The following is a 23424-nucleotide window of genomic DNA, read 5'->3' as shown; positions in this document are numbered from 1 at the left end:
CTCAGTGAGCGTAGCCTTGCTATTGAGAAAGGCCGCCAAAGGCAGACCTGGCTCTCAAGAGAAGACAGGCTATGTGCACACTGTCAACAAAATGGAAACTGAGCTGCACTTCCTAACCTCCTGCCAAATGTATGACCATATTAGAGACAAATATTTCCCTCAGATTACACAGACCCACAAAGAATACGAAAACAAATCCAATTTTGATAAACGCTCATATCTATTGGGTGAAATACCACAGTGTGCAATCACAGCAGCAAGATTTGTGACCTGTTGCCACAAGAAAAGGGCAACCAGTGAAGAACAAACATCATTGTAAATAAAAACTATATTTATGTTTATTTATTTTCCCTTTTGTACTTTAACTACTTGAACATCAATACAATACTGTATATAGACATAATATGACAATGTGTCTTATTATTTTGGAACATTTCTGCGTGTAATGTTTACTGTAAATGTTTTATTGTTTATTTCACTTATGTTTATTATCTATTTCACTTGTTTTGGCAATGTAAACATATGTTTCCCATGTCAATAAAGCCCTTTAAGTGGAAATTGAGAGAGTGAGAGTGAGCAAGAGAGAGAGAGAAAGTGTATGCTGGAGTTTAAAGCAACAGAAATCTAGGATATTACAAGTTAAAAAAATGGGCAATGTGCATTAAATGAGAGAGAGAACATTACGTTGTGAAAAATGGCTGCATTCCAAACCCAGCAGGGACCCATTCCAAACCTGATAGTGTGTTTAATATCATCACATCCCCAGCTAGGCTGGGGGGAAACATTGTTTCAGGCCGGCAACAAGCTCTGTATTGACCAGGCCAATTCAGTATACACAGTTTCACAAAATAACAGTCAAATCTTACAAAGAGATCTACTTCCACCAGAGACTAGGGTAGGAATTTGATTCTTTTTTTTGAGGTAGAATAACTTCAAACCTGAAAACGGTAGGAATAAAAGCTTTTCCCCCTTTTTTAACATCAAAGATCATGTAAGCAGATAATTAGGTCAGCTTGAAAAGTAATAATACCGATCACAAGATAGTGAGGGGGCGCTTCTCTCTCAACTCTGTCAGTTTTATGACCACCACACGCCCTCATGTGGATAATTAGGAGAACTACACTCTTAAATTCAGTTGCAACACTCGATAGGTAGAGATGAAAGGCTAGGGTGCAATGAACAGTATGTGAGGAAATTCCTTTTACACAATACAACTTTGAACCTGAGAGAACCTATCTTTGACATGACATCAGAGTAGGAACAGGTTCCAGACACAGAACATTTTGAGCATGTAAATATAAACAGTAAATAAACAGAATAAACTAAATAAAAGTTTAATGTGTAAAAATAATACATATCCATGCCATTTGGCACATGCAAGATCAGATAATTATTATAGCAAATAACTTATTTGACTACTACTGGTCACAGTTTAGGGTCAATTCCATTACACATATCTTTGATCGATGAATGAATGTAATTTAAATCTCTTGAACTGACAGAATTGATGATCATTATTACACAGGCATTATAAAAAGTTGTTAGTGCTGCTTATGGCATCTGCAATGACATGCTTATGAATGTGTAAAGTCAGCATAATAATAAGTGCTAGAAGTCTGTGACCCTGTATACCGTCTTGAAGATAGAACCCTGAATCCTCCTCTCTTGATCCACCTAGGGTGTTAGGAGGTACTGTTAATGTACCCATCCAGACGGGAGGCAATCTCCCTTCGGAGGGATTCCACCATCTCCAACAACATGGCAACCTCCATGGCTTTGTCCTCTTTGTTGTTGTTGAAGTCTTGGATCTGTTTCTCCAAGTCCGAAACAACAAAGACAAAGAGAAAACGAAGACAATGATTAGTGGATCCTTTAAAACGTTTGTTACTGCTGGGGTGGAATAAAATGCTGCACACCAAGTGGCTCTCCCGGAAAGGAGTTGGACACCTCTGTTTAAAAGGGGGAAATCTGCAGTTCAAACAACAATAATGCAAAAGCAGTCACCCCACTACTGTTTTGGTAAACAGCTGAGGGATGTGGCTGGAAAAATGTAACTACACTGAAAATTCATAGGCAGAGCAATGGATGCAACGACTGACCATCCATGAGATCAAAATGACAGTTTTAACCAACATTACATTGTTTACAAACAAGCTTACCTTTTCAGATAAGATGCAGTACGACAGTTGAATTAAGCTCATGAGGCATTTATATGTTATACTCTTCAAGAATGAATCAGTCATTTAAAAGTAAAAAAAAAGTATGTACCAATATTAGATTGCCCCTTCAAGGTCTTGAGACTTACAGCCAAATTTGTTGAATTTTATCTTGAAGGTATTTTGTGATTTTCTCTGCCTCCATAGTAATGTTCTTTAGGTGTTCGATGACCACTTCATTACTGTCCTGGTTTGTGTTCCCCTCCTTTAGCTTATCAAACAGAGCTATCACCTTTTCGAGATCCTGGCAAATAACAAGTAAAAAATAAAATAAAACGCATAACTACTTAGTTTTATACTCACCACTTAGTACCACGGTGAGATAGTTAGTAGTGGTCAGTGGTTGGTGAGTAGTTAGTAGTGGTCAGTGGTTGCTGGTTGGTGAGTAGATAGTTTGGGTCAATGTTTGCTAGTTGGTGAGTAGTTAGTAGTGGTTAGTGGTTGCTGGTTGGTGAGTAGTTAGTAGTGGTCAGTGTTCGGTGAGTAGTTAGTAGTGGTCAGTGGTTGCTGGTTGGTGAGTAGTTAGTAGTGGTCAGTGGTTGCTGGTTGGTGAGCAATTATAAGTGGTCAGTGGTTGATGAGTAGTGAGTAGTGGTGAGCGGCTGGTAAGTAGTTAGTAGTGGTCAGTGGTTGCTGGTTGGTGAGTAGTTAGTAGTGTTAGTAGAGGTCAGTGATTGGTGAGTAGTTAGTAGTGGTCAGTGGTTGCTGGTTGGTGAGTAGTTAGTAGTGGTCAGTGGTTGGTGAGTAGTTAGTAGGGGTCAATGTTCGGTGAGTAGTTAGTAGTGGTCAGTGGTTGCTGGTTGGTGAGTAGTGATTAGTGGTCAGTGGTTGGTGAGTAGTTAGTAGAGGTCAGTGGATGCTGGTTGGTGAGTAGTTAGTAGTGGTCAGTGGTTGGTGAGTAGTTAGTAGTGGTCAGTGGATGCTGGTTGGTGAGTAGTTAGTAGTGGTCAGTGGTTGGTGAGTAGTTAGTAGTGGTCAGTGGTTGGTGAGTAGTTAGTAGTGGTCAGTGGATGCTGGTTGATGAGTAGTTAGTAGTGGTCAGTGGTTGGTGAGTAGTTAGTAGTGGTCAGTGGATGCTGGTTGGTGAGTAGTTAGTAGTGGTCAGTGGTTGGTGAGTAGTTAGTAGTGGTCAGTGGTTGCTGGTTGGTGAGTAGATAGTTTGGGTCAATATTTGCTGGTTGGTGAGTAGTTAGTAGTGGTCAGTGGTTGCTGGTTGGTGAGTAGTTAGTAGTGGTCAGTTGATGCTGGTTGGTGAGTAGTTAGTAGTGGTCAGTGTTCGGTGAGTAGTTAGTAGTGGTTAGTGGTTGCTGGTTGGTGAGTAGTTAGTAGTGGTCAGTGGTTGGTGAGTAGTTAGTAGTGGTCAGTGGATGCTGGTTGGTGAGTAGTTAGTAGTGGTCAGTGTTCGGTGAGTAGTTAGTAGTGGTCAGTGGATGCTGGTTGGTGAGTAGTTAGTAGTGGTCAGTGTTCGGTGAGTAGTTAGTAGTGGTTAGTGGTTGCTGGTTGGTGAGTAGTTGGTAGTGGTCAGTGGTTGCTGGTTGGTGAGTAGTTAGTAGTGGTCAGTGGTTGCTGGTTGGTGAGTAATTATAAGTGGTCAGTGGTTGATGAGTAGTGAGTAGTGGTCAGCGGCTGGTGAGTAGTTAGTAGTGGTTAGTGGTTGGTGAGTAGTTAGTAGTGGTCAGTGGATGCTGGTTGGTGAGTAGTTAGTAGTGGTCAGTGGTTGGTGAGTAGTTAGTAGGGGTCAATGTTCGGTGAGTAGTTAGTAGTGGTCAGTGGTTGCTGGTTGGTGAGTAGTGATTAGTGGTCAGTGGTTGGTGAGTAGTTAGTAGAGGTCAGTGGATGCTGGTTGGTGAGTAGTTTACCTTTTCAGATAAGATGCAGTACGACAGTTGAATTAAGCTCATGAGGCATTTATATGTTATACTCTTCAAGAATGAATCAGTCATTTAAAAGTAAATAAAAGTATGTACCAATATTAGATTGCCCCTTCAAGGTCTTGAGACTTACAGCCAAATTTGTTGAATTTTATCTTGAAGGTATTTTGTGATTTTCTCTGCCTCCATAGTAATGTTCTTTAGGTGTTCGATGACCACTTCATTACTGTCCTGGTTTGTGTTCCCCTCCTTTAGCTTATCAAACAGAGCTATCACCTTTTCGAGATCCTGGCAAATAACAAGTAAAAAATAAAATAAAACGCATAACTACTTAGTTTTATACTCACCACTTAGTACCACGGTGAGATAGTTAGTAGTGGTCAGTGGTTGGTGAGTAGTTAGTAGTGGTCAGTGGTTGCTGGTTGGTGAGTAGATAGTTTGGGTCAATGTTTGCTAGTTGGTGAGTAGTTAGTAGTGGTTAGTGGTTGCTGGTTGGTGAGTAGTTAGTAGTGGTCAGTGTTCGGTGAGTAGTTAGTAGTGGTCAGTGGTTGCTGGTTGGTGAGTAGTTAGTAGTGGTCAGTGGTTGCTGGTTGGTGAGCAATTATAAGTGGTCAGTGGTTGATGAGTAGTGAGTAGTGGTGAGCGGCTGGTAAGTAGTTAGTAGTGGTCAGTGGTTGCTGGTTGGTGAGTAGTTAGTAGTGTTAGTAGAGGTCAGTGATTGGTGAGTAGTTAGTAGTGGTCAGTGGTTGCTGGTTGGTGAGTAGTTAGTAGTGGTCAGTGGTTGGTGAGTAGTTAGTAGGGGTCAATGTTCGGTGAGTAGTTAGTAGTTGTCAGTGGTTGCTGGTTGGTGAGTAGTGATTAGTGGTCAGTGGTTGGTGAGTAGTTAGTAGAGGTCAGTGGATGCTGGTTGGTGAGTAGTTAGTAGTGGTCAGTGGTTGGTGAGTAGTTAGTAGTGGTCAGTGGATGCTGGTTGGTGAGTAGTTAGTAGTGGTCAGTGGTTGGTGAGTAGTTAGTAGTGGTCAGTGGTTGGTGAGTAGTTAGTAGTGGTCAGTGGATGCTGGTTGGTGAGTAGTTAGTAGTGGTCAGTGGTTGGTGAGTAGTTAGTAGTGGTCAGTGGATGCTGGTTGGTGAGTAGTTAGTAGTGGTCAGTGGTTGCTGGTTGGTGAGTAGATAGTTTGGGTCAATATTTGCTGGTTGGTGAGTAGTTAGTAGTGGTCAGTGGTTGCTGGTTGGTGAGTAGTTAGTAGTGGTCAGTGGATGCTGGTTGGTGAGTAGTTAGTAGTGGTCAGTGTTCGGTGAGTAGTTAGTAGTGGTTAGTGGTTGCTGGTTGGTGAGTAGTTAGTAGTGGTCAGTGGTTGGTGAGTAGTTAGTCGAGGTCAGTGGATGCTGGTTGGTGAGTAGTTAGTAGTGGTCAGTGGTTGCTGGTTGGTGAGTAGTTAGTAGTGGTCAGTGGTTGCTGGTTGGTGAGTAATTATAAGTGGTCAGTGGTTGATGAGTAGTGAGTAGTGGTCAGCGGCTGGTGAGTAGTTAGTAGTGGTTAGTGGTTGGTGAGTAGTTAGTAGTGGTCAGTGGATGCTGGTTGGTGAGTAGTTAGTAGTGGTCAGTGGTTGGTGAGTAGTTAGTAGGGGTCAATGTTCGGTGAGTAGTTAGTAGTGGTCAGTGGTTGCTGGTTGGTGAGTAGTGATTAGTGGTCAGTGGTTGGTGAGTAGTTAGTAGAGGTCAGTGGATGCTGGTTGGTGAGTAGTTAGTAGTGGTCAGTGGTTGGTGAGTAGTTAGTAGTGGTCAGTGGATGCTGGTTGGTGAGTAGTTAGTAGTGGTCAGTGGTTGGTGAGTAGTTAGTAGTGGTCAGTGGTTGGTGAGTAGTTAGTAGTGGTCAGTGGATGCTGGTTGGTGAGTAGTTAGTAGTGGTCAGTGGTTGGTGAGTAGTTAGTAGTGGTCAGTGGTTGGTGAGTAGTTAGTAGTGGTCAGTGGATGCTGGTTGGTGAGTAGTTAGTAGTGGTCAGTGGTTGGTGAGTAGTTAGTAGTGGTCAGTGGTTGCTGGTTGGTGAGTAGATAGTTTGGGTCAATATTTGCTGGTTGGTGAGTAGTTAGTAGTGGTCAGTGGTTGCTGGTTGGTGAGTAGTTAGTAGTGGTCAGTTGATGCTGGTTGGTGAGTAGTTAGTAGTGGTCAGTGTTCGGTGAGTAGTTAGTAGTGGTTAGTGGTTGCTGGGTGGTGAGTAGTTAGTAGTGGTCAGTGGATGCTGGTTGGTGAGTAGTTAGTAGTGGTCAGTGTTCGGTGAGTAGTTAGTAGTGGTCAGTGGTTGCTGGTTGGTGAGTAGTTAGTAGTGGTTAGTGGTTTCTGGTTGGTGAGTAGTTAGTAGTGGCCAGTGGTTGCTGGTTGGTGAGTAATTATAAGTGTTCAGTGGTTGATGAGTAGTGAGTAGTGGTCAGCGGCTGGTGAGTAGTTAGTAGTGGTTAGTGAGTAGTTAGTAGTGGTCAGTGGGTGCTGGTTGGTGAGTAGTTAGTAGTGGTCAGTGGTTGGTGAGTAGTTAGTAGTGGTCAGTGGATGCTTGTTGGTGAGTAGTTAGTAGTGGTCAGTGGATGCTGGTTGGTGAGTAGTTAGTAGTGGTCAGTGGTTGGTGAGTAGTTAGTAGTGGTCAGTGGATGCTGGTTGGTGAGTAGTTAGTAGTGGTCAGTGGTTGGTGAGTAGTTAGTAGTGGTCAGTGGTTGCTGGTTGGTGAGTAGATAGTTTGGGTCAATATTTGCTGGTTGGTGAGTAGTTAGTAGTGGTCAGTGGATGCTGGTTGGTGAGTAGTTAGTAGTGGTCAGTGTTCGGTGAGTAGTTAGTAGTGGTTAGTGGTTGCTGGTTGGTGAGTAGTTAGTAGTGGTCAGTGGTTGGTGAGTAGTTAGTAGTGGTCAGTGGATGCTGGTTGGTGAGTAGTTAGTAGTGGTCAGTGTTCGGTGAGTAGTTAGTAGTGGTTAGTGGTTGCTGGTTGGTGAGTAGTTAGTAGTGGTCAGTGGATGCTGGTTGGTGAGTAGTTAGTAGTTGTCAGTGGTTGCTGGTTGGTGAGTAGCTAGTAGTGGTCAGTGGTTGCTGGTTGGTGAGTAATTATAAGTGGTCAGTGGTTGATGAGTAGTGAGTAGTGGTCAGCGGCTGGTGAGTAGTTAGTAGTGGTTAGTGGTTGCTGGTTGGTGAGTAGTTAGTAGTGGTCAGTGGTTGCTGGTTGGTGAATAGTTAGTAGTGTTAGTAGAGGTCAGTGGTTGGTGAGTAGTTAGTAGTGGTCAGTGGTTGCTGGTTGGTGAGTAGTTAGTAGTGGTCAGTTTTCGGTGAGTAGTTAGTAGTGGTTAGTGGTTGCTGGTTGGTGAGTAGTTAGTAGTGGTCAGTGTTCGATGAGTAGTTAGTAGTGGTTAGTGGTTGCTGGTTGGTGAGTAGTTAGTAGTGGTCAGTGTTTGGTGAGTAGTTAGTAGTGGTCAGTGGTTGCTGGTTGGTGAGTAATTATAAGTGGTCAGTGGTTGATGAGTAGTGAGTAGTGGTCAGCGGCTGGTGAGTAGTTAGTAGTGGTCAGTGGTTGCTGGTTGGTGAGTAGTTAGTAGTGGTCAGTGGTTGCTGGTTGGTGAGTAATTATAAGTGGTCAGTGGTTGATGAGTAGTGAGTAGTGGTCAGCGGCTGGTGAGTAGTTAGTAGTGGTTAGTGGTTGCTGGTTGGCGAGTAGTTAGTAGTGGTTAGTAAGTGGACACACACAACGTACCTCCTTTGTGTTAGTAGCGCTACCCAGGGCTGTGATAACATCCGCTTTGGCCTGCTCCGCCTGCTCTCTGTTCATCTCTGTCTTCTTCTTCAGAGCCTCAATCTCCTCCAGCATCTCTGGAGGTCTAGAGGAGTTAAAGTTAGTCTCTGTGTTATTCCGTTTCTTCTCAATCTGGGGGTCATGACAGATATATACAGTTATGAGAAAGAACATACTTTCTTCTGAGAGCTGAAGAGTGAATATCTGATGGATGTTTAGACTAATACAAATACGCACAAGCAGGAATGGGTAGAGAGAGAGGGAAAGTTGGAGAAAGAGAGTGTGACAGTGAGAGAAAGAAAGAGAGAGAGAGAGAAAGAGAGAGAGAAAGAGAGAATTACCTCTTGAATCATCTCGTGCGCCATGTCATTGCTTTCCTTAGCCTTCTCCAGCCTTCTGTGTGTGTGTTTTCATAAAGCAGTAATGTAGCTTTCACTGTGTGGTAGCAGTCTTGATAAGCACTTAAATCACACACACACTCTCATTCTCTCTCACACACACACACACACACACACACACCCACCCACCAGCCTTAGACCAGCAGATCTCCCTTCCCAACTCGGTTGTATGTAATGATTTGCCCTTTTTCTCGGCATCTGTCATTTTGTCTTTGACATGCTTCACCTATATTTCAGGATGACATTTTAAAAGTTCTTCTAGCCTTCTCGCTCAACCTCGTCCTGTGATTTCTCAGTGGCCACTATGGCTTTCTTGATATCCGTAACATCAATACCCCTGGTTCTGTCCCTAATACATTGACAACCATGGTACAAATATGGTAATTTAGCAGAAAGGTTTATAGAAAGTGACAGTCACTCATATTCAGTATATGTGGTACTGGCTAACCTGATATCCAGAGCATTCTCCAGTAGGTCCTGGGCTGTCTTGGCTTGGTCCTCCAGTTTTTTCAGATCCTCCTTGAACTCAGTGAAGTTGGCCAGCATTCCCCGGATGTTCTGGATCATGGAGAGGATGTCGTCTAGAGAGCCCGGCAGCTGGATAGCCAGAACACCCTTGGCCAACCTTTCCATGTCCTCTGGTGCCACCATCTCATCTGATACTTCGGACCAACAAGTAAATTCAACAAATCAAGTTTTTTAAGGGATCTTTGCATGGAAATGTCAAGCTTATTTCCAGCTAGCCTCCACACTGACCTGTGAGGTAAGCTTATTTCCAGCTAGCCTCCACACTAACCTGTGATGTAGTTATTTCCAGTTAGCCTCCACACTGACCTGTGAGGTAGTCTTTGACCCTCTTAATGAGGTCCTTGGTGTCTTTCTTCTCCTTTCTTCTCCCCGTCATCCTTGCTGTCAGTGATCTTCTTCTGTATCTCCTCCAATTGGTGATGGGTGTCCTTAGTCTTCTGTTTGGCCTCATTGATCTGAACAGGATAGATTGAGACTTGTGTCATACACTATTGTGTATTAAATAGATATTTTCATTTTAAATCAAAAGGAAAAAATAAATACATCTGTTGAGTTTTTTGGGGAAATATGCCTTGATCTTGGAGTCTACAATGCCATTGTCTAGTTGTCTGCTGTTTTTGTGGTGTTGTGGCTCACAGGGACACTGCCCTTGCACGTAGGACCCCCACATTCTCTCTGTCCCAGGATGTCACGACACAGCGCACCCCCCCACTCTGACTTGGAGCATTCCTCATCGCCTGGCGCTCCACAGATCTAAGAGCCTCACAGTGTAAGATGGTTTATAGGTCCAATGTAAGATGGTTTAAAGGTCCAATATAGACGTGTTTAATTATTATCTCAAAATCAAATCATTTCTGGGTAACATTTAAGTACATTTCTGTGAGTGTATTCAATTAAAATTGTCAAAAATAAACATAAATTGCTTAGCAAATAGCAATTTATCAAGCAAGAATTTGACCAGGACTGTCTGGGAGTGGTCTGAGTGGGGAGGAGAAAACTGAAAATGATGTTATTGGCAGAGAGGTTTGGAACTCTGTTTCTTATTGGTCTATTAACTAATTTACCACCTGGTGATGTCACCAGGCAGGCCAAAACTCTACCCCACCAAAACAGGCAGAAATTTCAGGCAGTCTTTTCAAACAGTTCTTACACTAAAAGGGAATGATCATTATTTTCACAATTTCACAGTATTATTCCAACCTCATAGTGTGGAAATATATACGTAAATCACATTTTTGACTGCACTGGGCCTTTAAATCAGAATATTTCCATGGCTGACTATGAACATAGGGTTGCCGACAATTGAAACAGACTGACATTCACGCTAACACATCACTCTTTTGATGCATGCAGTGCAAGCACTACTATAAGGGACACTCACATTTTTGTTGAGCTTGGCCACACTCAGAGCCTTGACATTCTTCTCCAGCACCTCCATGTCTCCCAAGCGGCTATAGCTGGACAGATGGTCTTGGACCTCCTACCGTGTGTCCATGGAGTTCTCCAGGGCCCTATTGGCCTCCTTTACATCAGCCATGAAGTCTGCATGCTGCTTCCTGATTTCCTCCAGGGCCTCTGGATCAGCATCAAAATTAAAGTCCCCACTTTTGGGTTCTGATTTCTTGACTTATGAAATATACTTATTCCTTTCACTGAGGGAGAGAGGGCAACTTATAACGTTTACATTATGTCAAGATATGTTATTGTTAGCCATTAGGGATTGATGGGGGGGTCACCTTGGGGTCATAATAGGGGCTGCACCAAATTATTGATGTATTATAATAATTGATTATGCTTATGTTGTATCAATAGAAGGGGAAGGGCTATAAGACCCCCCCACTACATTTATAGGATCCTGGACTACAGATTAGCAATACATATATACATTATAAGGTTTAATATTGTTCCACAGTTCTTCTCTAGTCTCTGCTTCTTATAAGAAACGGTCTGAGAGATGTGTGAGTTATTGCTGTCAAAACAGGGTGTCTGTGAGAAAGCGCCCCAAGGCTAAAAGAGATTCATAGACACAGAACCCTGCAGAGGAATGAAAGAGATAAGAGACTAGTCAGACATAGCACTATAAAGCAACTTGGGGAGTGGAAAATTACTGCTGAGCCCTTAGAAAACACAGGAACACTCCTGCAGGTTTGTATAACTGTATATGCATGGTGTTGACGTAGGCAGTTACATCACTAGGGGTTGACTGCAAGCATATTAAAGCAACTTGGACCCTTTCCTATTTGGCAGAACTTACTCGGAAACATGCGTGCTATGTTCCCGTTGTCAACTTCTGTCTGCAATTGCATTAATAATGGTCTTTGATTGATTTACCTAAAGATATTGTCTGAATGCTGATTTCACCAATAAGCAAATGATTGACAAGGAACAAGGAACCTACACCAACAGGATCCTATGGGAGGAGGAAAGGCACCGTCTGGTACGAGTCAACATGACAGCCGTGAGTTGGGAGGAGTGAGCGTTTTGGGGCAGAGGTCAGGTCAGATGAAGTGAGGAAGAACAGGTATCACTAAGGTTCTGTCTAGCAACAGAGATGCATTGGCTGTTCAGATGTGTAGGAGGAGACTCAGCATAGGAGAAAGGGTTAAATATCAGTGCTTGTGTGAATATGTATTTTGTCGGTTCAGCTGTTCGATCCTTAGGGTAGAATAAACTTGGTTTAAGCTTTCATAGTGTCCGTCGAGTTCTTACTCTGATAATTAGAACCTAACACCACCAATCAGATACTCACACTTTACATTTGATCAAGTTGCTCTACATACACAGTGAAATTACAGTGAATTCCAAATGATAAAAAAAACGAACTATATGGCCATATGTACCTTGCAGTTTCACTGTATCTACTGTTGGCTCCTCGCTGATTTTGTCCTTTAAGTTATCCAATGGTATCTTGAACTTCGGATGTTGTCGATCTCAGTGTTTAGAATAGACGTTAGGTCCATGATGATGCCATAGGTGTAACGGTTGTCCAAAGGAGTAGACCAAGGTGCAGCATGGTAAGTGTTCATCTTGATATTTATTTGAACTCAGATCACTTAAACAAAATCATAAACAATGGTAAACGACCGTCAAGTCTTGCAGGCTTATCAGAGCAGTACAACATTAAGATCTCACAACTCAAGGAGGGAAAAAGGGCTGCCTAAGTATGGTTCCCAATCAGAGACAACGGTAGACAGCTGCCTTTGATTGGAAACCATACCTGGCCAAAACATAGAACTATAAATACATAGAATGCCCACCCCATATCACACCCTGACCTAACAAACAGAGAAAAACGTCTCTCTCAGGTCAGGGCGTGACAGTACCCCCCCCCCCAAAGGTGTGGACTCCCGGCCGCAAACCTGAACCTATAGGGGAGGGTCTGGGTGGGCATCTATACTTGGTGGCGGCTCTGGTTCGGGGCGTAGCCCCCACTCCGCCCGCTGATCCCCCCGCTTCTGTGTCGCCGGAGGAACCAGACCGTGGATCATCGCCGGAGGCTCTGAACTGCCGACCGCTGCTGAAGACTCCGGGCCTGCAGGCCGCCGCTGAAGACTCTGGGCTGCGGACCGCCGCTGAAGACTCCGGGCTGCGGACCGTCGCTGGAGGCTCTGGGCTGCGGGCCGCTGCTGAAGACTCCGGGCTGCGGGCCACCGCTGAAGACTCCGGGCTGCGGGCCGCCGCTGAAGACTCCGGGCTGCGGACCGCCGCTAGAGGCTCCGGACTGGGGAGCGTCGCTGGAGGCTCCGGACTGGGGAGCGTTGCTGGAGGCTCCGGACTGGGGAGCGTCGCTGAAGGCTCCGAACTGGAGGGCGTCGCTGCAGGCTCCGTGCCATGGATCATCACTGGAGGCTCCGGGCCATGGATTATCACTGGAGGCTTCGTGCCATGGATCATCTCTACAGGCTCCGGGCCATGGATCATCCCTACAGGCTTCTTGCCATGGATTATCCCTACAGGCTCCGGGCCATGGATCATCATTTGAGGCTTCGTGCCATGGATCATCCCTACAGGCTCCGGCCATGGATCATCACTGGAGGCTTTGTGTCATGGATCATCCCTACAGGCTCCGGGCCATGGATCATCACTGGAGGCTTCCTACGTGGAGCTGGAACTGGTCTCACCGGACTGGAGAGACGCACAGGAGACTGGGGGCGCAGAGCAGGCACAGGGTATACTGGGCCGTGGAGGCGCACTGGAGCTTTGGAGCTTAGGGCTGGCACACCCCGTCCTGGCTGGATGTTTACTTTAGCCCAGCAAGGGCGGAGTGCTGGCACAGGACGAACTGGTTTGTGCTGGTGAACGGGGGGGTACCGTGCGTAGAGCTGGCGCAGGATAACCTGGGCCGAAGAGACGCACTGGAGACCAGGAACGCTGAGCCGGCACAATTCTTCCTGGCTCACTGCCAACTCTAGCACGGCAACTGTGGGAAGCTTGCACCGAGCGCACCGGGCTGTGGCTGCGCACTGGCTGCGTGCTTGCTCGGTCACTCGCTCCCCACGGTAAGCACGGGGAGTTGGCTCAGGTCTCAATCCCGACTTCGCCAATTTCCCGTGCGCCCTCCCCCCTCTCGGGCTTCCGTCGTTGGGCTAGCTCCTCGTAATGTCGCCGTTTCTCTTTTGTTGCCTCTATCTCCTCTTGCGGACGGCGATACTCCCCAGCCTGACTCCAGGGTCCTTTCCCGTCTAGGATCTCCTCCCAAGTCCAGTCCTCCTGACCACGCTGCTTGGTCCGTTGGTGGTGGGATCTTCTGTAACGGTTATCCAAAGGAGTAGACCAAGGTGCAGCGTGGTAAGTGTTCATCTTGATATTTATTTGAACTCAGAACACTTAAACAAAATCATAAACAATGGTAAACGACCGTCAAGGCTTGCAGGCTTATCAGAGCAGTACTACACTAAGATCCCACAACTCAAGGAGGGAAAAAGGGCTGCGTAAGTATGGTTCCCAATCAGAGACAACGGTAGACAGCTGCCTCTGATTGGAAACCATACCTGGCGAAAACATATAAATATAAATACATAGAATGCCCACCCCATATCACACCCTGACCTAACAAACAGAGAAAAATGGCTCTCTCAGGTCAGGGCGTGAGAGTAGGGATCTATGGTGTCTTTGAGCTTCCTGCGAGGATGGAAAAAGAGCAAAGGAAAATGTGTACAGCTCCAAGATAACTGTCAAAGTATAGTATAAATCACTTCAACTCATGGTAAGAGTATGTTGAATAATAATATTCAGAAATGAAAAAAGATGAGAGACTGTTATTTACATACGAGATTCTGACACAGAACTTCTCCACATCCTTCACCTGGGGTAGAAATCTCCCAGTCAGGTTCACCAGATAGTCCAACTTGGAGTGCATCTCCAGCATGCGTTGCCACCGACTCTGTATCCTGGCTCCAGTTTCTCGCCATTGCAAGGCATAAAGGTACACATCCTCTGGGCGACACGGTGGACGTCGGTGACGTTGTCCGCCCACAGGACAGCACAGGGTTGGCACGGGGTGCAGGCAGGGAAGACTTGGTCATACCCAGGGGCACAGAAGATGCCCTTCACACCAATGCGGCACAGGCACTCACCCGTCAATGGGTCGCAGGCAGGCCGGTCGGTACCCTCCATTTGCAGTCGCAGGCTAGGGAGACAGGATAAGGAGGGAAGGGAAATCTATACACAACAGCATTGTCTCGCTTTGTGGTGCTAAGAATTAAAAGACCCATCAATGAATCACTTTTGGCCACAACTTACTGACACAGCGCAGGCCAGGGTTCCCAAAGTGATTCTCCTCATACTCATCACACTGTCTGCTTCCAAACTCAGTATGGCACTGGCACTGACCAGACACCCGAAGAGTCAAATATGAAGGCTTACCAATATAGTATGGGAAAATAAATCTCAGTTTACCATACTTTGTTTGATATAGAATAGTATAGAATACTGTGCTAGGGAGTATAGAGGCCTTGCCTTGTCACAGTGGTAATTGAGGGAGTTGGTAGGGTCACATTTGCACGATTGGCACCCAGACTCTCCCTTATTGTTCCAGAAGCTGTCGGCACACTCGTCACACAGCGTGACCACCGGACAATGCCCCGTGAGCGGTACACAGAGACACGGGCTGTCCAGAGGGCATTGGGTCACCTCCGTCCCCCTGCCGGTCACAGGAGCACTCTTGGGAACACACATAAACATAAAGACAGTGAAACACACATAAATAGCCACATACCATACCCAAACAGTCATAGAATTAGATTTTTTTTATTTCACCAGGTTAGTCTCTAGTTTCATTATAAACTGGGTGGTTCGAGCCCCGAATGCTGATTGGCTAACAGCCGTGGTATATCAGACCATATACCACGGGTATGACAAAACATTTATTTTTACTGCTCTAATTACATTGTTAACCAGTTTATAATAGCAATAAGGCACCTTGGGGGTTTGTGGTATTTGGCCAATATATCAATGGCCAATATACCAATATATAGGGCTGTATCAAGGCACTCCGCGTTGCGTCATACATAAGAACAGCCCTTAGCCATGGTATATTGGCCATATACCACAACCTCTCGTGCCTTATTGCTTAAATAGAGACCTGGCCAAAATAGCAGCACACAGAGTTTCAGACACATTTACAACATAAAACACAAAGCACTACTGTTTTAAAAAATATATCTACACATTGAGCATGCAATAATTATCTGGGGTGGTGTGGTGCATCTAGGGGTCAAAACATTGACAGCCCCCCACTTTATTGACCATCATAGATTTGAACCTCTTTGCAGTCCTGGGCCAGATGATGATTTGTATACTGTGTGCCCCTGCTATACCTTTGCAGTCCTGGGCCAGTGCGTCTCCATAGTAGCCAGGCTTACAGCTCTGACAGTGGGGTCCCTGGGTGTTGTGAGGTAACGCAGACACTCTCCTGTCACACTGTCACATGGTCACTGTCCGTAGGGTCGATGTTGTTGTTACAGAGACACTCCTCGCAGCCGCCGCCCAGCGTGGTCAAGTCGCCATAGAAACCAGCGGAGCAGGCATCACAGTGGAGGCCTGAATGGAATTTGGGCAGGGAGAGAAATTAGGATCAACGGTCAGTACACCTTTGTGTCCAACCAGGCAGTCACAGGTCAGGCTACCAGACTCTGGGTCATTGTTGCAGGTGCTAGCAAAGAACCATCCACTGGACTGAGTGTCAGGACACAGACAAGGCTCACAAGGCTCCCTGGAGACTGTGTCACAAAAGTAACCCTCCACACACCTGGAGCAACCAAATACACAACATTGAAACATTCTGACTGACACTGTGTACACTGGCAAATCTGTGACTGTAGAAAGAATGATAGTCAGAGAAGTTGGCACACACTTAGGGAACCAAGCTATAGATATGGGTTGATTCTAATAGGGAAATGTGAATAACAGCTTTTAAATGAACAAATGAATGAATAAATTAATGAAACCTCACTTCTCACATTTGCCTCTGGTGGAATGCTCCCTGCAGCCCAGACAGGCTCCATTCCTCCATATTTCTGTTGTATGTGCTTATGGACTGCCCTCTTCAATTTCAACCACAGGTTCAAGTCCGGAGACTGAGATGGACATTGCAAAATTATTATTTTGTGGTCAATGAAAAATGTATTTATGGATTTTGATGTGTTCTTGGGGTCATTGTCTTGCTGGAAGATCCCTTGTGGCCAAGTTTCAGCCTCCTACCAGAGGCAACCAGGTTTTGGCTAAAAATGTCCTGTTACTTGGTAGAGTTCATGATGCCGTTGACCTTAACAAGGGCCCCAGGACCAGTGGAAGCAAAACAGCCCCATAACATCAAAGATCCATCACCATATTTTACAGCAGATATTATTTTTTGCACATGCATCTTTCTTTCGACGCCAAACCCACCACTGGTTTGAGTGGCTAAAGAGCTGTATTTTCCTCTTATCTGAACATAGCACCCGGTTCCAATCCAAGTGCCAATGCCATTAGCAAATTCCAAGCGTTTACATTTGTTGGTTGCTCTTAAAAAAATTCTTTTTTTCAGGAAACCCTTCCAAAGAGCCTATTGGCATGGAGGTGGCGTCGAATTGTAGATTTGGAGACTTGGACTCCAACTTCTGTAAAACTGTGGCCTTTCAATTTTTCTTTGCCTCCCAAACCATCTTCCTCGCTGTGTGTGGGGACAAGATAAACTTGCATCCTCTACAAGGGAATTTTACCATTGTTCCAATGGTTATTTCCAGTGGTGTAAAGTACTTAAGTAAAAATACTTTAAAGAACTACTTAAGTAGTTTTTTTGGGTATCTGTACTTTACTTTACTATTTATATTTTTGACAACAAAATATAGTACTGTCGTGTCTTTGGCTATGCCGGATTAAGTGATATGACATGCTATTCTATAAAATCCTTTCTCTGTAATTAATATTTCCTGATTAAGCTAATCATGTAAATGTAATTAACCAGAAAGTCGGGACACCACGGAAGAGTGTTTATAGAGCAGTTATCTTCCGAATAAACTCTTAAAAACGTAGTATTATTTTACATCGATAGCAGTCAATTTAATCGTCATATGTTCAGTCTCATAATGAAAGTTGTAAATTCTTGGTTATCTTCACGAACCCTGGCTAACAAGTTGAATCAGCAATACAAAATATATACCTAACTAATCACACAGAATTACATATACACAGAATACAAATGAGGTCATACAGAAAACGCCCCTGGTGGACGGAGCCTACATGGCGGCTTGTTACACAAAGAAACGGGGTTGGGCTTGAATGAAAGAGTGGGAAGAATTAGGAACAAAGAAACAGCAGCTATGCTATCGTAAATACAGAATCTTATGCATTCTAAATTACCGCCCATTTGGAAAAGGAAAATGCAATAAATATTTACTCTGAGCTGCGCTTTGGTAGATTGGTCGTAGATGCTGGCCGGGTTGGCCAACAGATCTTCCGGTCCTCGGAAGAATGTCTCTGGTGGTAAATTGGATACGTGGTGGTATCTTCGTCTGTGGTAGACTGGATGCGTCGTCCGTCCTTTCCTAGCCCACGTCTACAGCGGCCGCTGCTAACTCAACGGCTAGGAAGTATCACTTCTGTAGTGAATAAGTTCAAAGTTCATACCATTCACAACCAAAGCTCACGCCAAGGTTGGCTTAGTTCTGTACTTGACATGTGTGTCCTTGTAACGCAGAGGCTGCAGACCTCACGTAGTGGAACACGGTTACATTGTGTCATTGTCTTATATAGTGGCGAGGGGAGGAGGGTGTGTTTCATCGTTTATAACCCCTGTCTCTTCACAGGGGCGGGCCACTGATCAAGCAGGGCACTTTCCTTATGAAAGCCCAATTCTCTCAATTGGAAGCTAAAATTACATTTAATCTCCTAACAAACAATTTCAATATCAAACATTTCAATTACTTAACAATTCCATGTGACTCTGATAACTAGAGGGTGTATACTTTCCCAGGTACAGTTTATGTCATCCTGTCATCAGTCATAATGTCTCAGATGACAACCCAACTGACATCCATACTCATTAAGTTCCAAAGCATATATCCAACTGGTTTTATTACCAAAATATGGTTCCTTTTCCCCATTTGTTTGATGTTCCCAGACTCTCTATATTCAACAAAGGCTATTCAACAGTCCTTCAGTAGGGTCAGAAAGAGAGGGGAAGGAAGAAAGGTATTTATGGGGGGGTCATAAACCTTACCCACAGGCCAACGTCATGACAGTACCTTTTACTCCATACATTTTCCCTGACAACCCAAAGTACTCACTAAATTTTATGCTTAGCAGGACAGGAAAATGTTGAAATTCACACACTTATCAAGAGAACACATGGTCATCCTTACTGCCTATGGTCTGGCGGACTCACTAAACACAAATGCATCTTTTGTAAATAATGTCTAAGTGTTGGAGTGTGCCCCTTCTATCCGTACATTTTTTAACTTCTCTAGGGTAGGGGGCAGTATTCAGAAATTCAGATGAAAAACCTGCCCAAATTAAACTGCCTGCTTCTCGGGCCCAGAAGGTAGGATATGCATATTATTAGTATAATTGGATGGAAAACACTCTGAAGTTTTTGAAACTGTTTGAATGATGTCTGTGAGTATAACAGAACTCATATGGCAGGCAAAAACCTGAGAAAAAATCCAACCAGGAAGTGACTTGTAGTTTTTCTATCTAATCCCTATCAAAACTACAGCGTCTGTGGGGTTATTTTGCACTTCCTAAGGCTTCCATTGGCTGTCAACAGTCTTTAGAAACTTGTTTCATGCGTCTCCTTTTACTGGGCAGAGAATAGGAGCTCAGTCAATCAGTGGACTGCCTGGGACCAGTGAGTTGTTTCCTGCGCGGGCACCCTGGCACGCCGCTCCTTCTTTTCCTCTGTAATGAATACGTTATTGTCCGGTTGGAATATTATCGAAGTTTTATGTTAAAAAGACCCTAAGGATTGATTGTAAACATCGTTTGAGATGTTTCTACAAACAGTAATGAAACTATTTGACTTTTCGTCTCTGGTTTTACGCTCACGCGCTATGCCTTTGGATTAGTGATCTGAACGCGCGAACAAAAGGAGGTATTTGGATATAAATATGGAGTTTTTCAAACAAAAATAACATTTCTTGTGGAAGTGGGAGTCCTGGGAGTGCATTCCGACGCAGATCAGCAAAGGTAAGGGAAGATTTCTAATACTAATTCTGAGTTTAGTTGACTCCAGAACTTGGCGGGTAACTGTATAGCTTGCTTTGATGGCTGAGCTCTGTACTCAGAATATTGAAAAATGTGCTTTCTCCGTAAAGCTATTTTAAAATCTGACACAGCGGTTGCATTAAGGAGAAGTGTATCTATAATTCTTTCAATAACTGTTGTAAATTTTATCAACATTTATGATGAGTATTTTTGTAAATTGATGTGCTCATTCACCGTAGGTTTTGGTGGGAATACATTTTCTGAACATCACGCGCCAATGTAAAATGGGGTTTATGGATATAAATATGAACTTTATCGAACTAAACATACATGTATTTTGTAACATTGAGTCCTGGGAGTGTGATCTGATGAAGATCATCAAAGGGTAGTGATTAATTTTAGCTGTATTTCTGGTTTTTGTGACGCCTCTTCTTGCTTGGAAAATGGCTGTGGGGTTTTTCTTGTTTAGGCACTGTCCTAACATAATCTAATGTTATGCTTTCGCCATAAAGCCTTTTTGAAATCGGAGACTGTGGTTGGATTAAGGAGGATCTTATCTTTAAAATTGTGTATAATACTTGTGTGTTTGAGAAATATAAATTATGAGATTTTTATTGTTTTGAATTTGCCAACCTGCTATTTCACTGGCTGTTGATAGTGTGTACCGCGAGTGGGACGGTCACGTCCCACATACCCAAGAGAGGATAAACAATAAAATGGTGCCGTCTGGATTGCTTAATATAAGGAATTTGAAATGATTTATACTTTTACTTTTGATACTTAAGTATATTTTAGCAATTACATTTACTTTTGATACTTAAGTATATTTAGAACCAAATACTTGTAGACTTTTACTCAAGTAGTATTTTACTGGGTGACTTTCACTTTTACTTGAGTAACCTTCTATTAAGGTCTCTATACTTTTACTCAAGTATGACAATTGGGTACTTTTTCCACCACTGGTTATTTCCCTAATAGTGGAAAGTGGTATATTGTTTTTTTTAGCTCTTTCTTTTGTACCCATTGCCTGATTAAAACCTCTTGAGGATACCCTAGGATAGGGGGCGCCACAGCGCATTTTGAAAAAAAATCGTTCCCATTTTCAACGGCCTACTAATCAAACTCAGAAGCTAGGGCATGCATATACTTATTATATATGGATAGAAAACACCCTAAAGTTTCTAAAACTGTTTGAATGGTGTCTGTGAGTATAACAGAACTCAAATGGCAGTCAAAACCCCGAGACCGATTGAAACAAGAAGTGGAATTCAGAATTGTGGACTCGACTTCTCATCTTTCCCTATAAATCACACCGTTAACCATGGTTCAGTGAGCACTTCCTATTGCTTCCACTAGATGTCGCCAGTCTTTTCACAGTGGTTTGAGCCTTATACAGTCGAAACTCAGTGAATGAGAGTCATTGGAAATTGGTCACAGGGGATGGGCCATCACCATTATGACGCCGGCGGCCATGTCTACCCCCACCTTTGGAAACGGTTTGAAAGACAATTAAATCATCCCCCTCGAATCTTATTGGCTCTCTTGGTGTTACAGGCCCTGAAGATTAATGTTTTACAACGTTTGACATGTTTGAACGAACCTACAGGCGGGAGAATCATTTTATCCGAAACTTCAACCCTGCGCACATCGGAGAATTTGGAGAGAGCCCAAGGACGCGCTACCAACAGCAGGCTAATGGAACGTGAAGTATGGACTTTTTCGACCGAAAATACATCTGTTGTGGACCTGGGATTCTTTCTGATGAAGACAACTAAAGGTAGGCGATTATTGACAATATTATACAAGATGAGATGTGACATGCGATTGTTCCAAGATGGCGCCGAGCTCTGTATATTAGCTCATTTTCTGAGTATCGCATCTCCTTTTATCGCAAAGTGTGATTACCCAGTAAAGTTAATTTAAAATCTGGTATGACAGGTGTTCTCAAGAGATATTCATCTATAAATGTTAGATTGACAATATAAATTTAAAAAATCGTTATAGGATAGTAATTTAGGGAATTGTAGCATTGTTTCCCGGGACGCATTTGAGGGGAAATTCGTTAGTCAACGTCAGACGCCGATGTAAAATGCTGTTTTTATATATAAATATGACCTTTATTGAACAAAAGAATGCATGCATTGTGTAACATGATGTCTTAGGTGTGTCATCTGATGAAGTTTGTAAAAGGTTAGTGCTGCATTTAGCTGTTTTTTGGTTATATGTGATGCAAGTGGTTGGTCAGAAAATGGCTATGTTGCTGCTTTTTATGATGGACTCATCTAACATAATCTAATGATTTGCTTTTCCTGTAAAACCTTTTTGAAATCGGACGATGTGGGTCGATTCAGGAGAGGTGTATCTATAAAAAAATATATATATATTTTATTTTTTTTAAAATTATGATTTTTTTTAATGCTAATTGGCGATATGATTTTTCGCTGGATTTTGATCCCGCTGACGGGATGAGACGCTGAAGAGAAAGTCAACAAACGTTTGTCTCTTTTTATTAGTTAGATCTTTATCTTTCCCCATGGTTATAGATGACAAATGGATTTCACATGCGTTTTACCACATTTTTAAAACCCAGTGATAAAGGAAGCCATGGAAGGCCACGATACAGTTTAACTTAAAAAGTAGAACGTTAATACAGATCTTTATGGGTTCCAATCATTTTGACACCTATCTTTTTGAGATTTGTTTTATTACTTGTTAAAAACATTTTTCTCTGAGCAATTGTATTAGTATAAAATAATATAATTTATATATTTTTTGGTGCATACAATATAGTTCAGTATTTGTATTATACTGTCTTTTTTGCTCATCTTTATCTTTATTATGGTATGTAACCAGAGAAGGTCATTGTCATGGTGACGTGCGTGCGCAGCCGTTGAGTCCGAAACCGAATGTCAGCAGGGCGCAGGAGTCACAGCAGCGGCCAATCAAGTAGGGCTTGCACTCACACAGCCCTCCAAATTTACTGCAGGAGGGGCCTTGAGAGCCCTGGAGGTTATACCTGAAAGCTGGAGACACAAGTAATGGCATGAAACACACACACTATACACACACATCACATATACTACACATAAACATAATATTAAAACATTTCTGTGAAATTTACTTTTTCTAAGATTCTTCCCTTCTCTCAGTTATTTGAGCAGTAGCCAGAATGAGTATATACCTACCAGTGGAGGCTCCCCATACGAGGAAGGGGAGGACCATCCTCCTCAGTGAATTTCATAAAAATAAAAATAGTGAATCTTTAAAAAGTTATCCTTTTTAGATAAAACTATACTAAATCAATTCACGTCACCAAATAATTAATTAAAACACACTGTTTTGCAATGAAGATCTACAATAGCCTCAACAGCACTCTGTAGGGTAGCACCATGGTGTAGCCGGACAACAGCTAGTTTCTCTCCTCCTCTGGGTACATTGACTTCAATACAAAACCTAGGAGGTTCGTGGTCCTCACCCCCTTCCATAGACTTACACAGTAATTATGGCAACTTCCGGAGGACGTCCTATCAGAGCTCTTGCAGAATGAACTGATATGTTGTCCACCCAATCAAAGGATCACTGAATTAATCTAGTGCTGAAGTATAACCTACAGCTAGCTAGCACTGCAGTGCATACAATGTGGTGAGTAGTTGACTCAAAGAGAGAGAAAGACAAAAACATTTTTGTTTTTAACAAATTAATTTCTTCAGAAATGAAGGAGAAGAGAGAGAGAGCTATAGTTTGCATTTTTTCACTTTCAGTTACGTAGCTAGCCAATGCAGCCGATTTAAACACCCAGCTCAAACAGAGAGGGATGCTATGTTACCTAGCTGGCTATGGCTATCCAAATTGGAACTTATCCAAGTCATGGTAAGCTTTTTGTTTTATTAATTTATTGCCACCGTGGCCCGCCGGTGTAACTGCTAAACTGCTTGCTAACTGTACTGCAGGATTATAGCGG

The 23424-nt window shown here is 43.4% G+C and overlaps 1 protein-coding gene across 10 annotated transcripts in view; it reads right to left on the bottom strand.

The window, feature by feature from the left end:
* Positions 1 to 1318: 1318 nt before the first annotated feature.
* The window catches only part of LOC123724018 (E3 ubiquitin/ISG15 ligase TRIM25), a 31663-nt gene continuing 9557 nt past the window's right edge, over positions 1319 to 23424 (bottom strand). Inside the window, exons 1-8 of one of the 10 annotated variants that reach the window (XR_014379140.1) lie at positions 17659 to 22410; positions 15599 to 15821; positions 9087 to 14942; positions 8701 to 8914; positions 7816 to 7939; positions 4221 to 4375; positions 2306 to 2460; positions 1319 to 1808 (exon numbers count right to left, since the gene is read on the bottom strand). Coding sequence is in view for 4 of the 10 variants with exons in the window: in XM_082957377.1 (XP_082813503.1) it covers positions 2445 to 2460; positions 4221 to 4375; positions 7816 to 7939; positions 8701 to 8914; positions 9087 to 9231 (654 nt within the window). In the remaining 6 variants the exon portion in view is untranslated. Of the gene's footprint in view, positions 2461 to 4220; positions 4376 to 7815; positions 7940 to 8700; positions 8915 to 9086; positions 14943 to 15598; positions 15822 to 17236; positions 22487 to 23424 lie in introns of those variants that run through there. The other 9 variants (XM_082957377.1, XM_082957376.1, XM_082957378.1 and 6 more) reach the window with 9 other exon arrangements.

Source organism: Salmo salar, chromosome 10 (genome assembly GCF_965601325.2).
Source record: "Salmo salar chromosome 10, fSalSal1, whole genome shotgun sequence".
NCBI lineage: Eukaryota > Metazoa > Chordata > Actinopteri > Salmoniformes > Salmonidae > Salmo > Salmo salar.
This window is presented reverse-complemented; position numbering and strand designations above follow the sequence as displayed.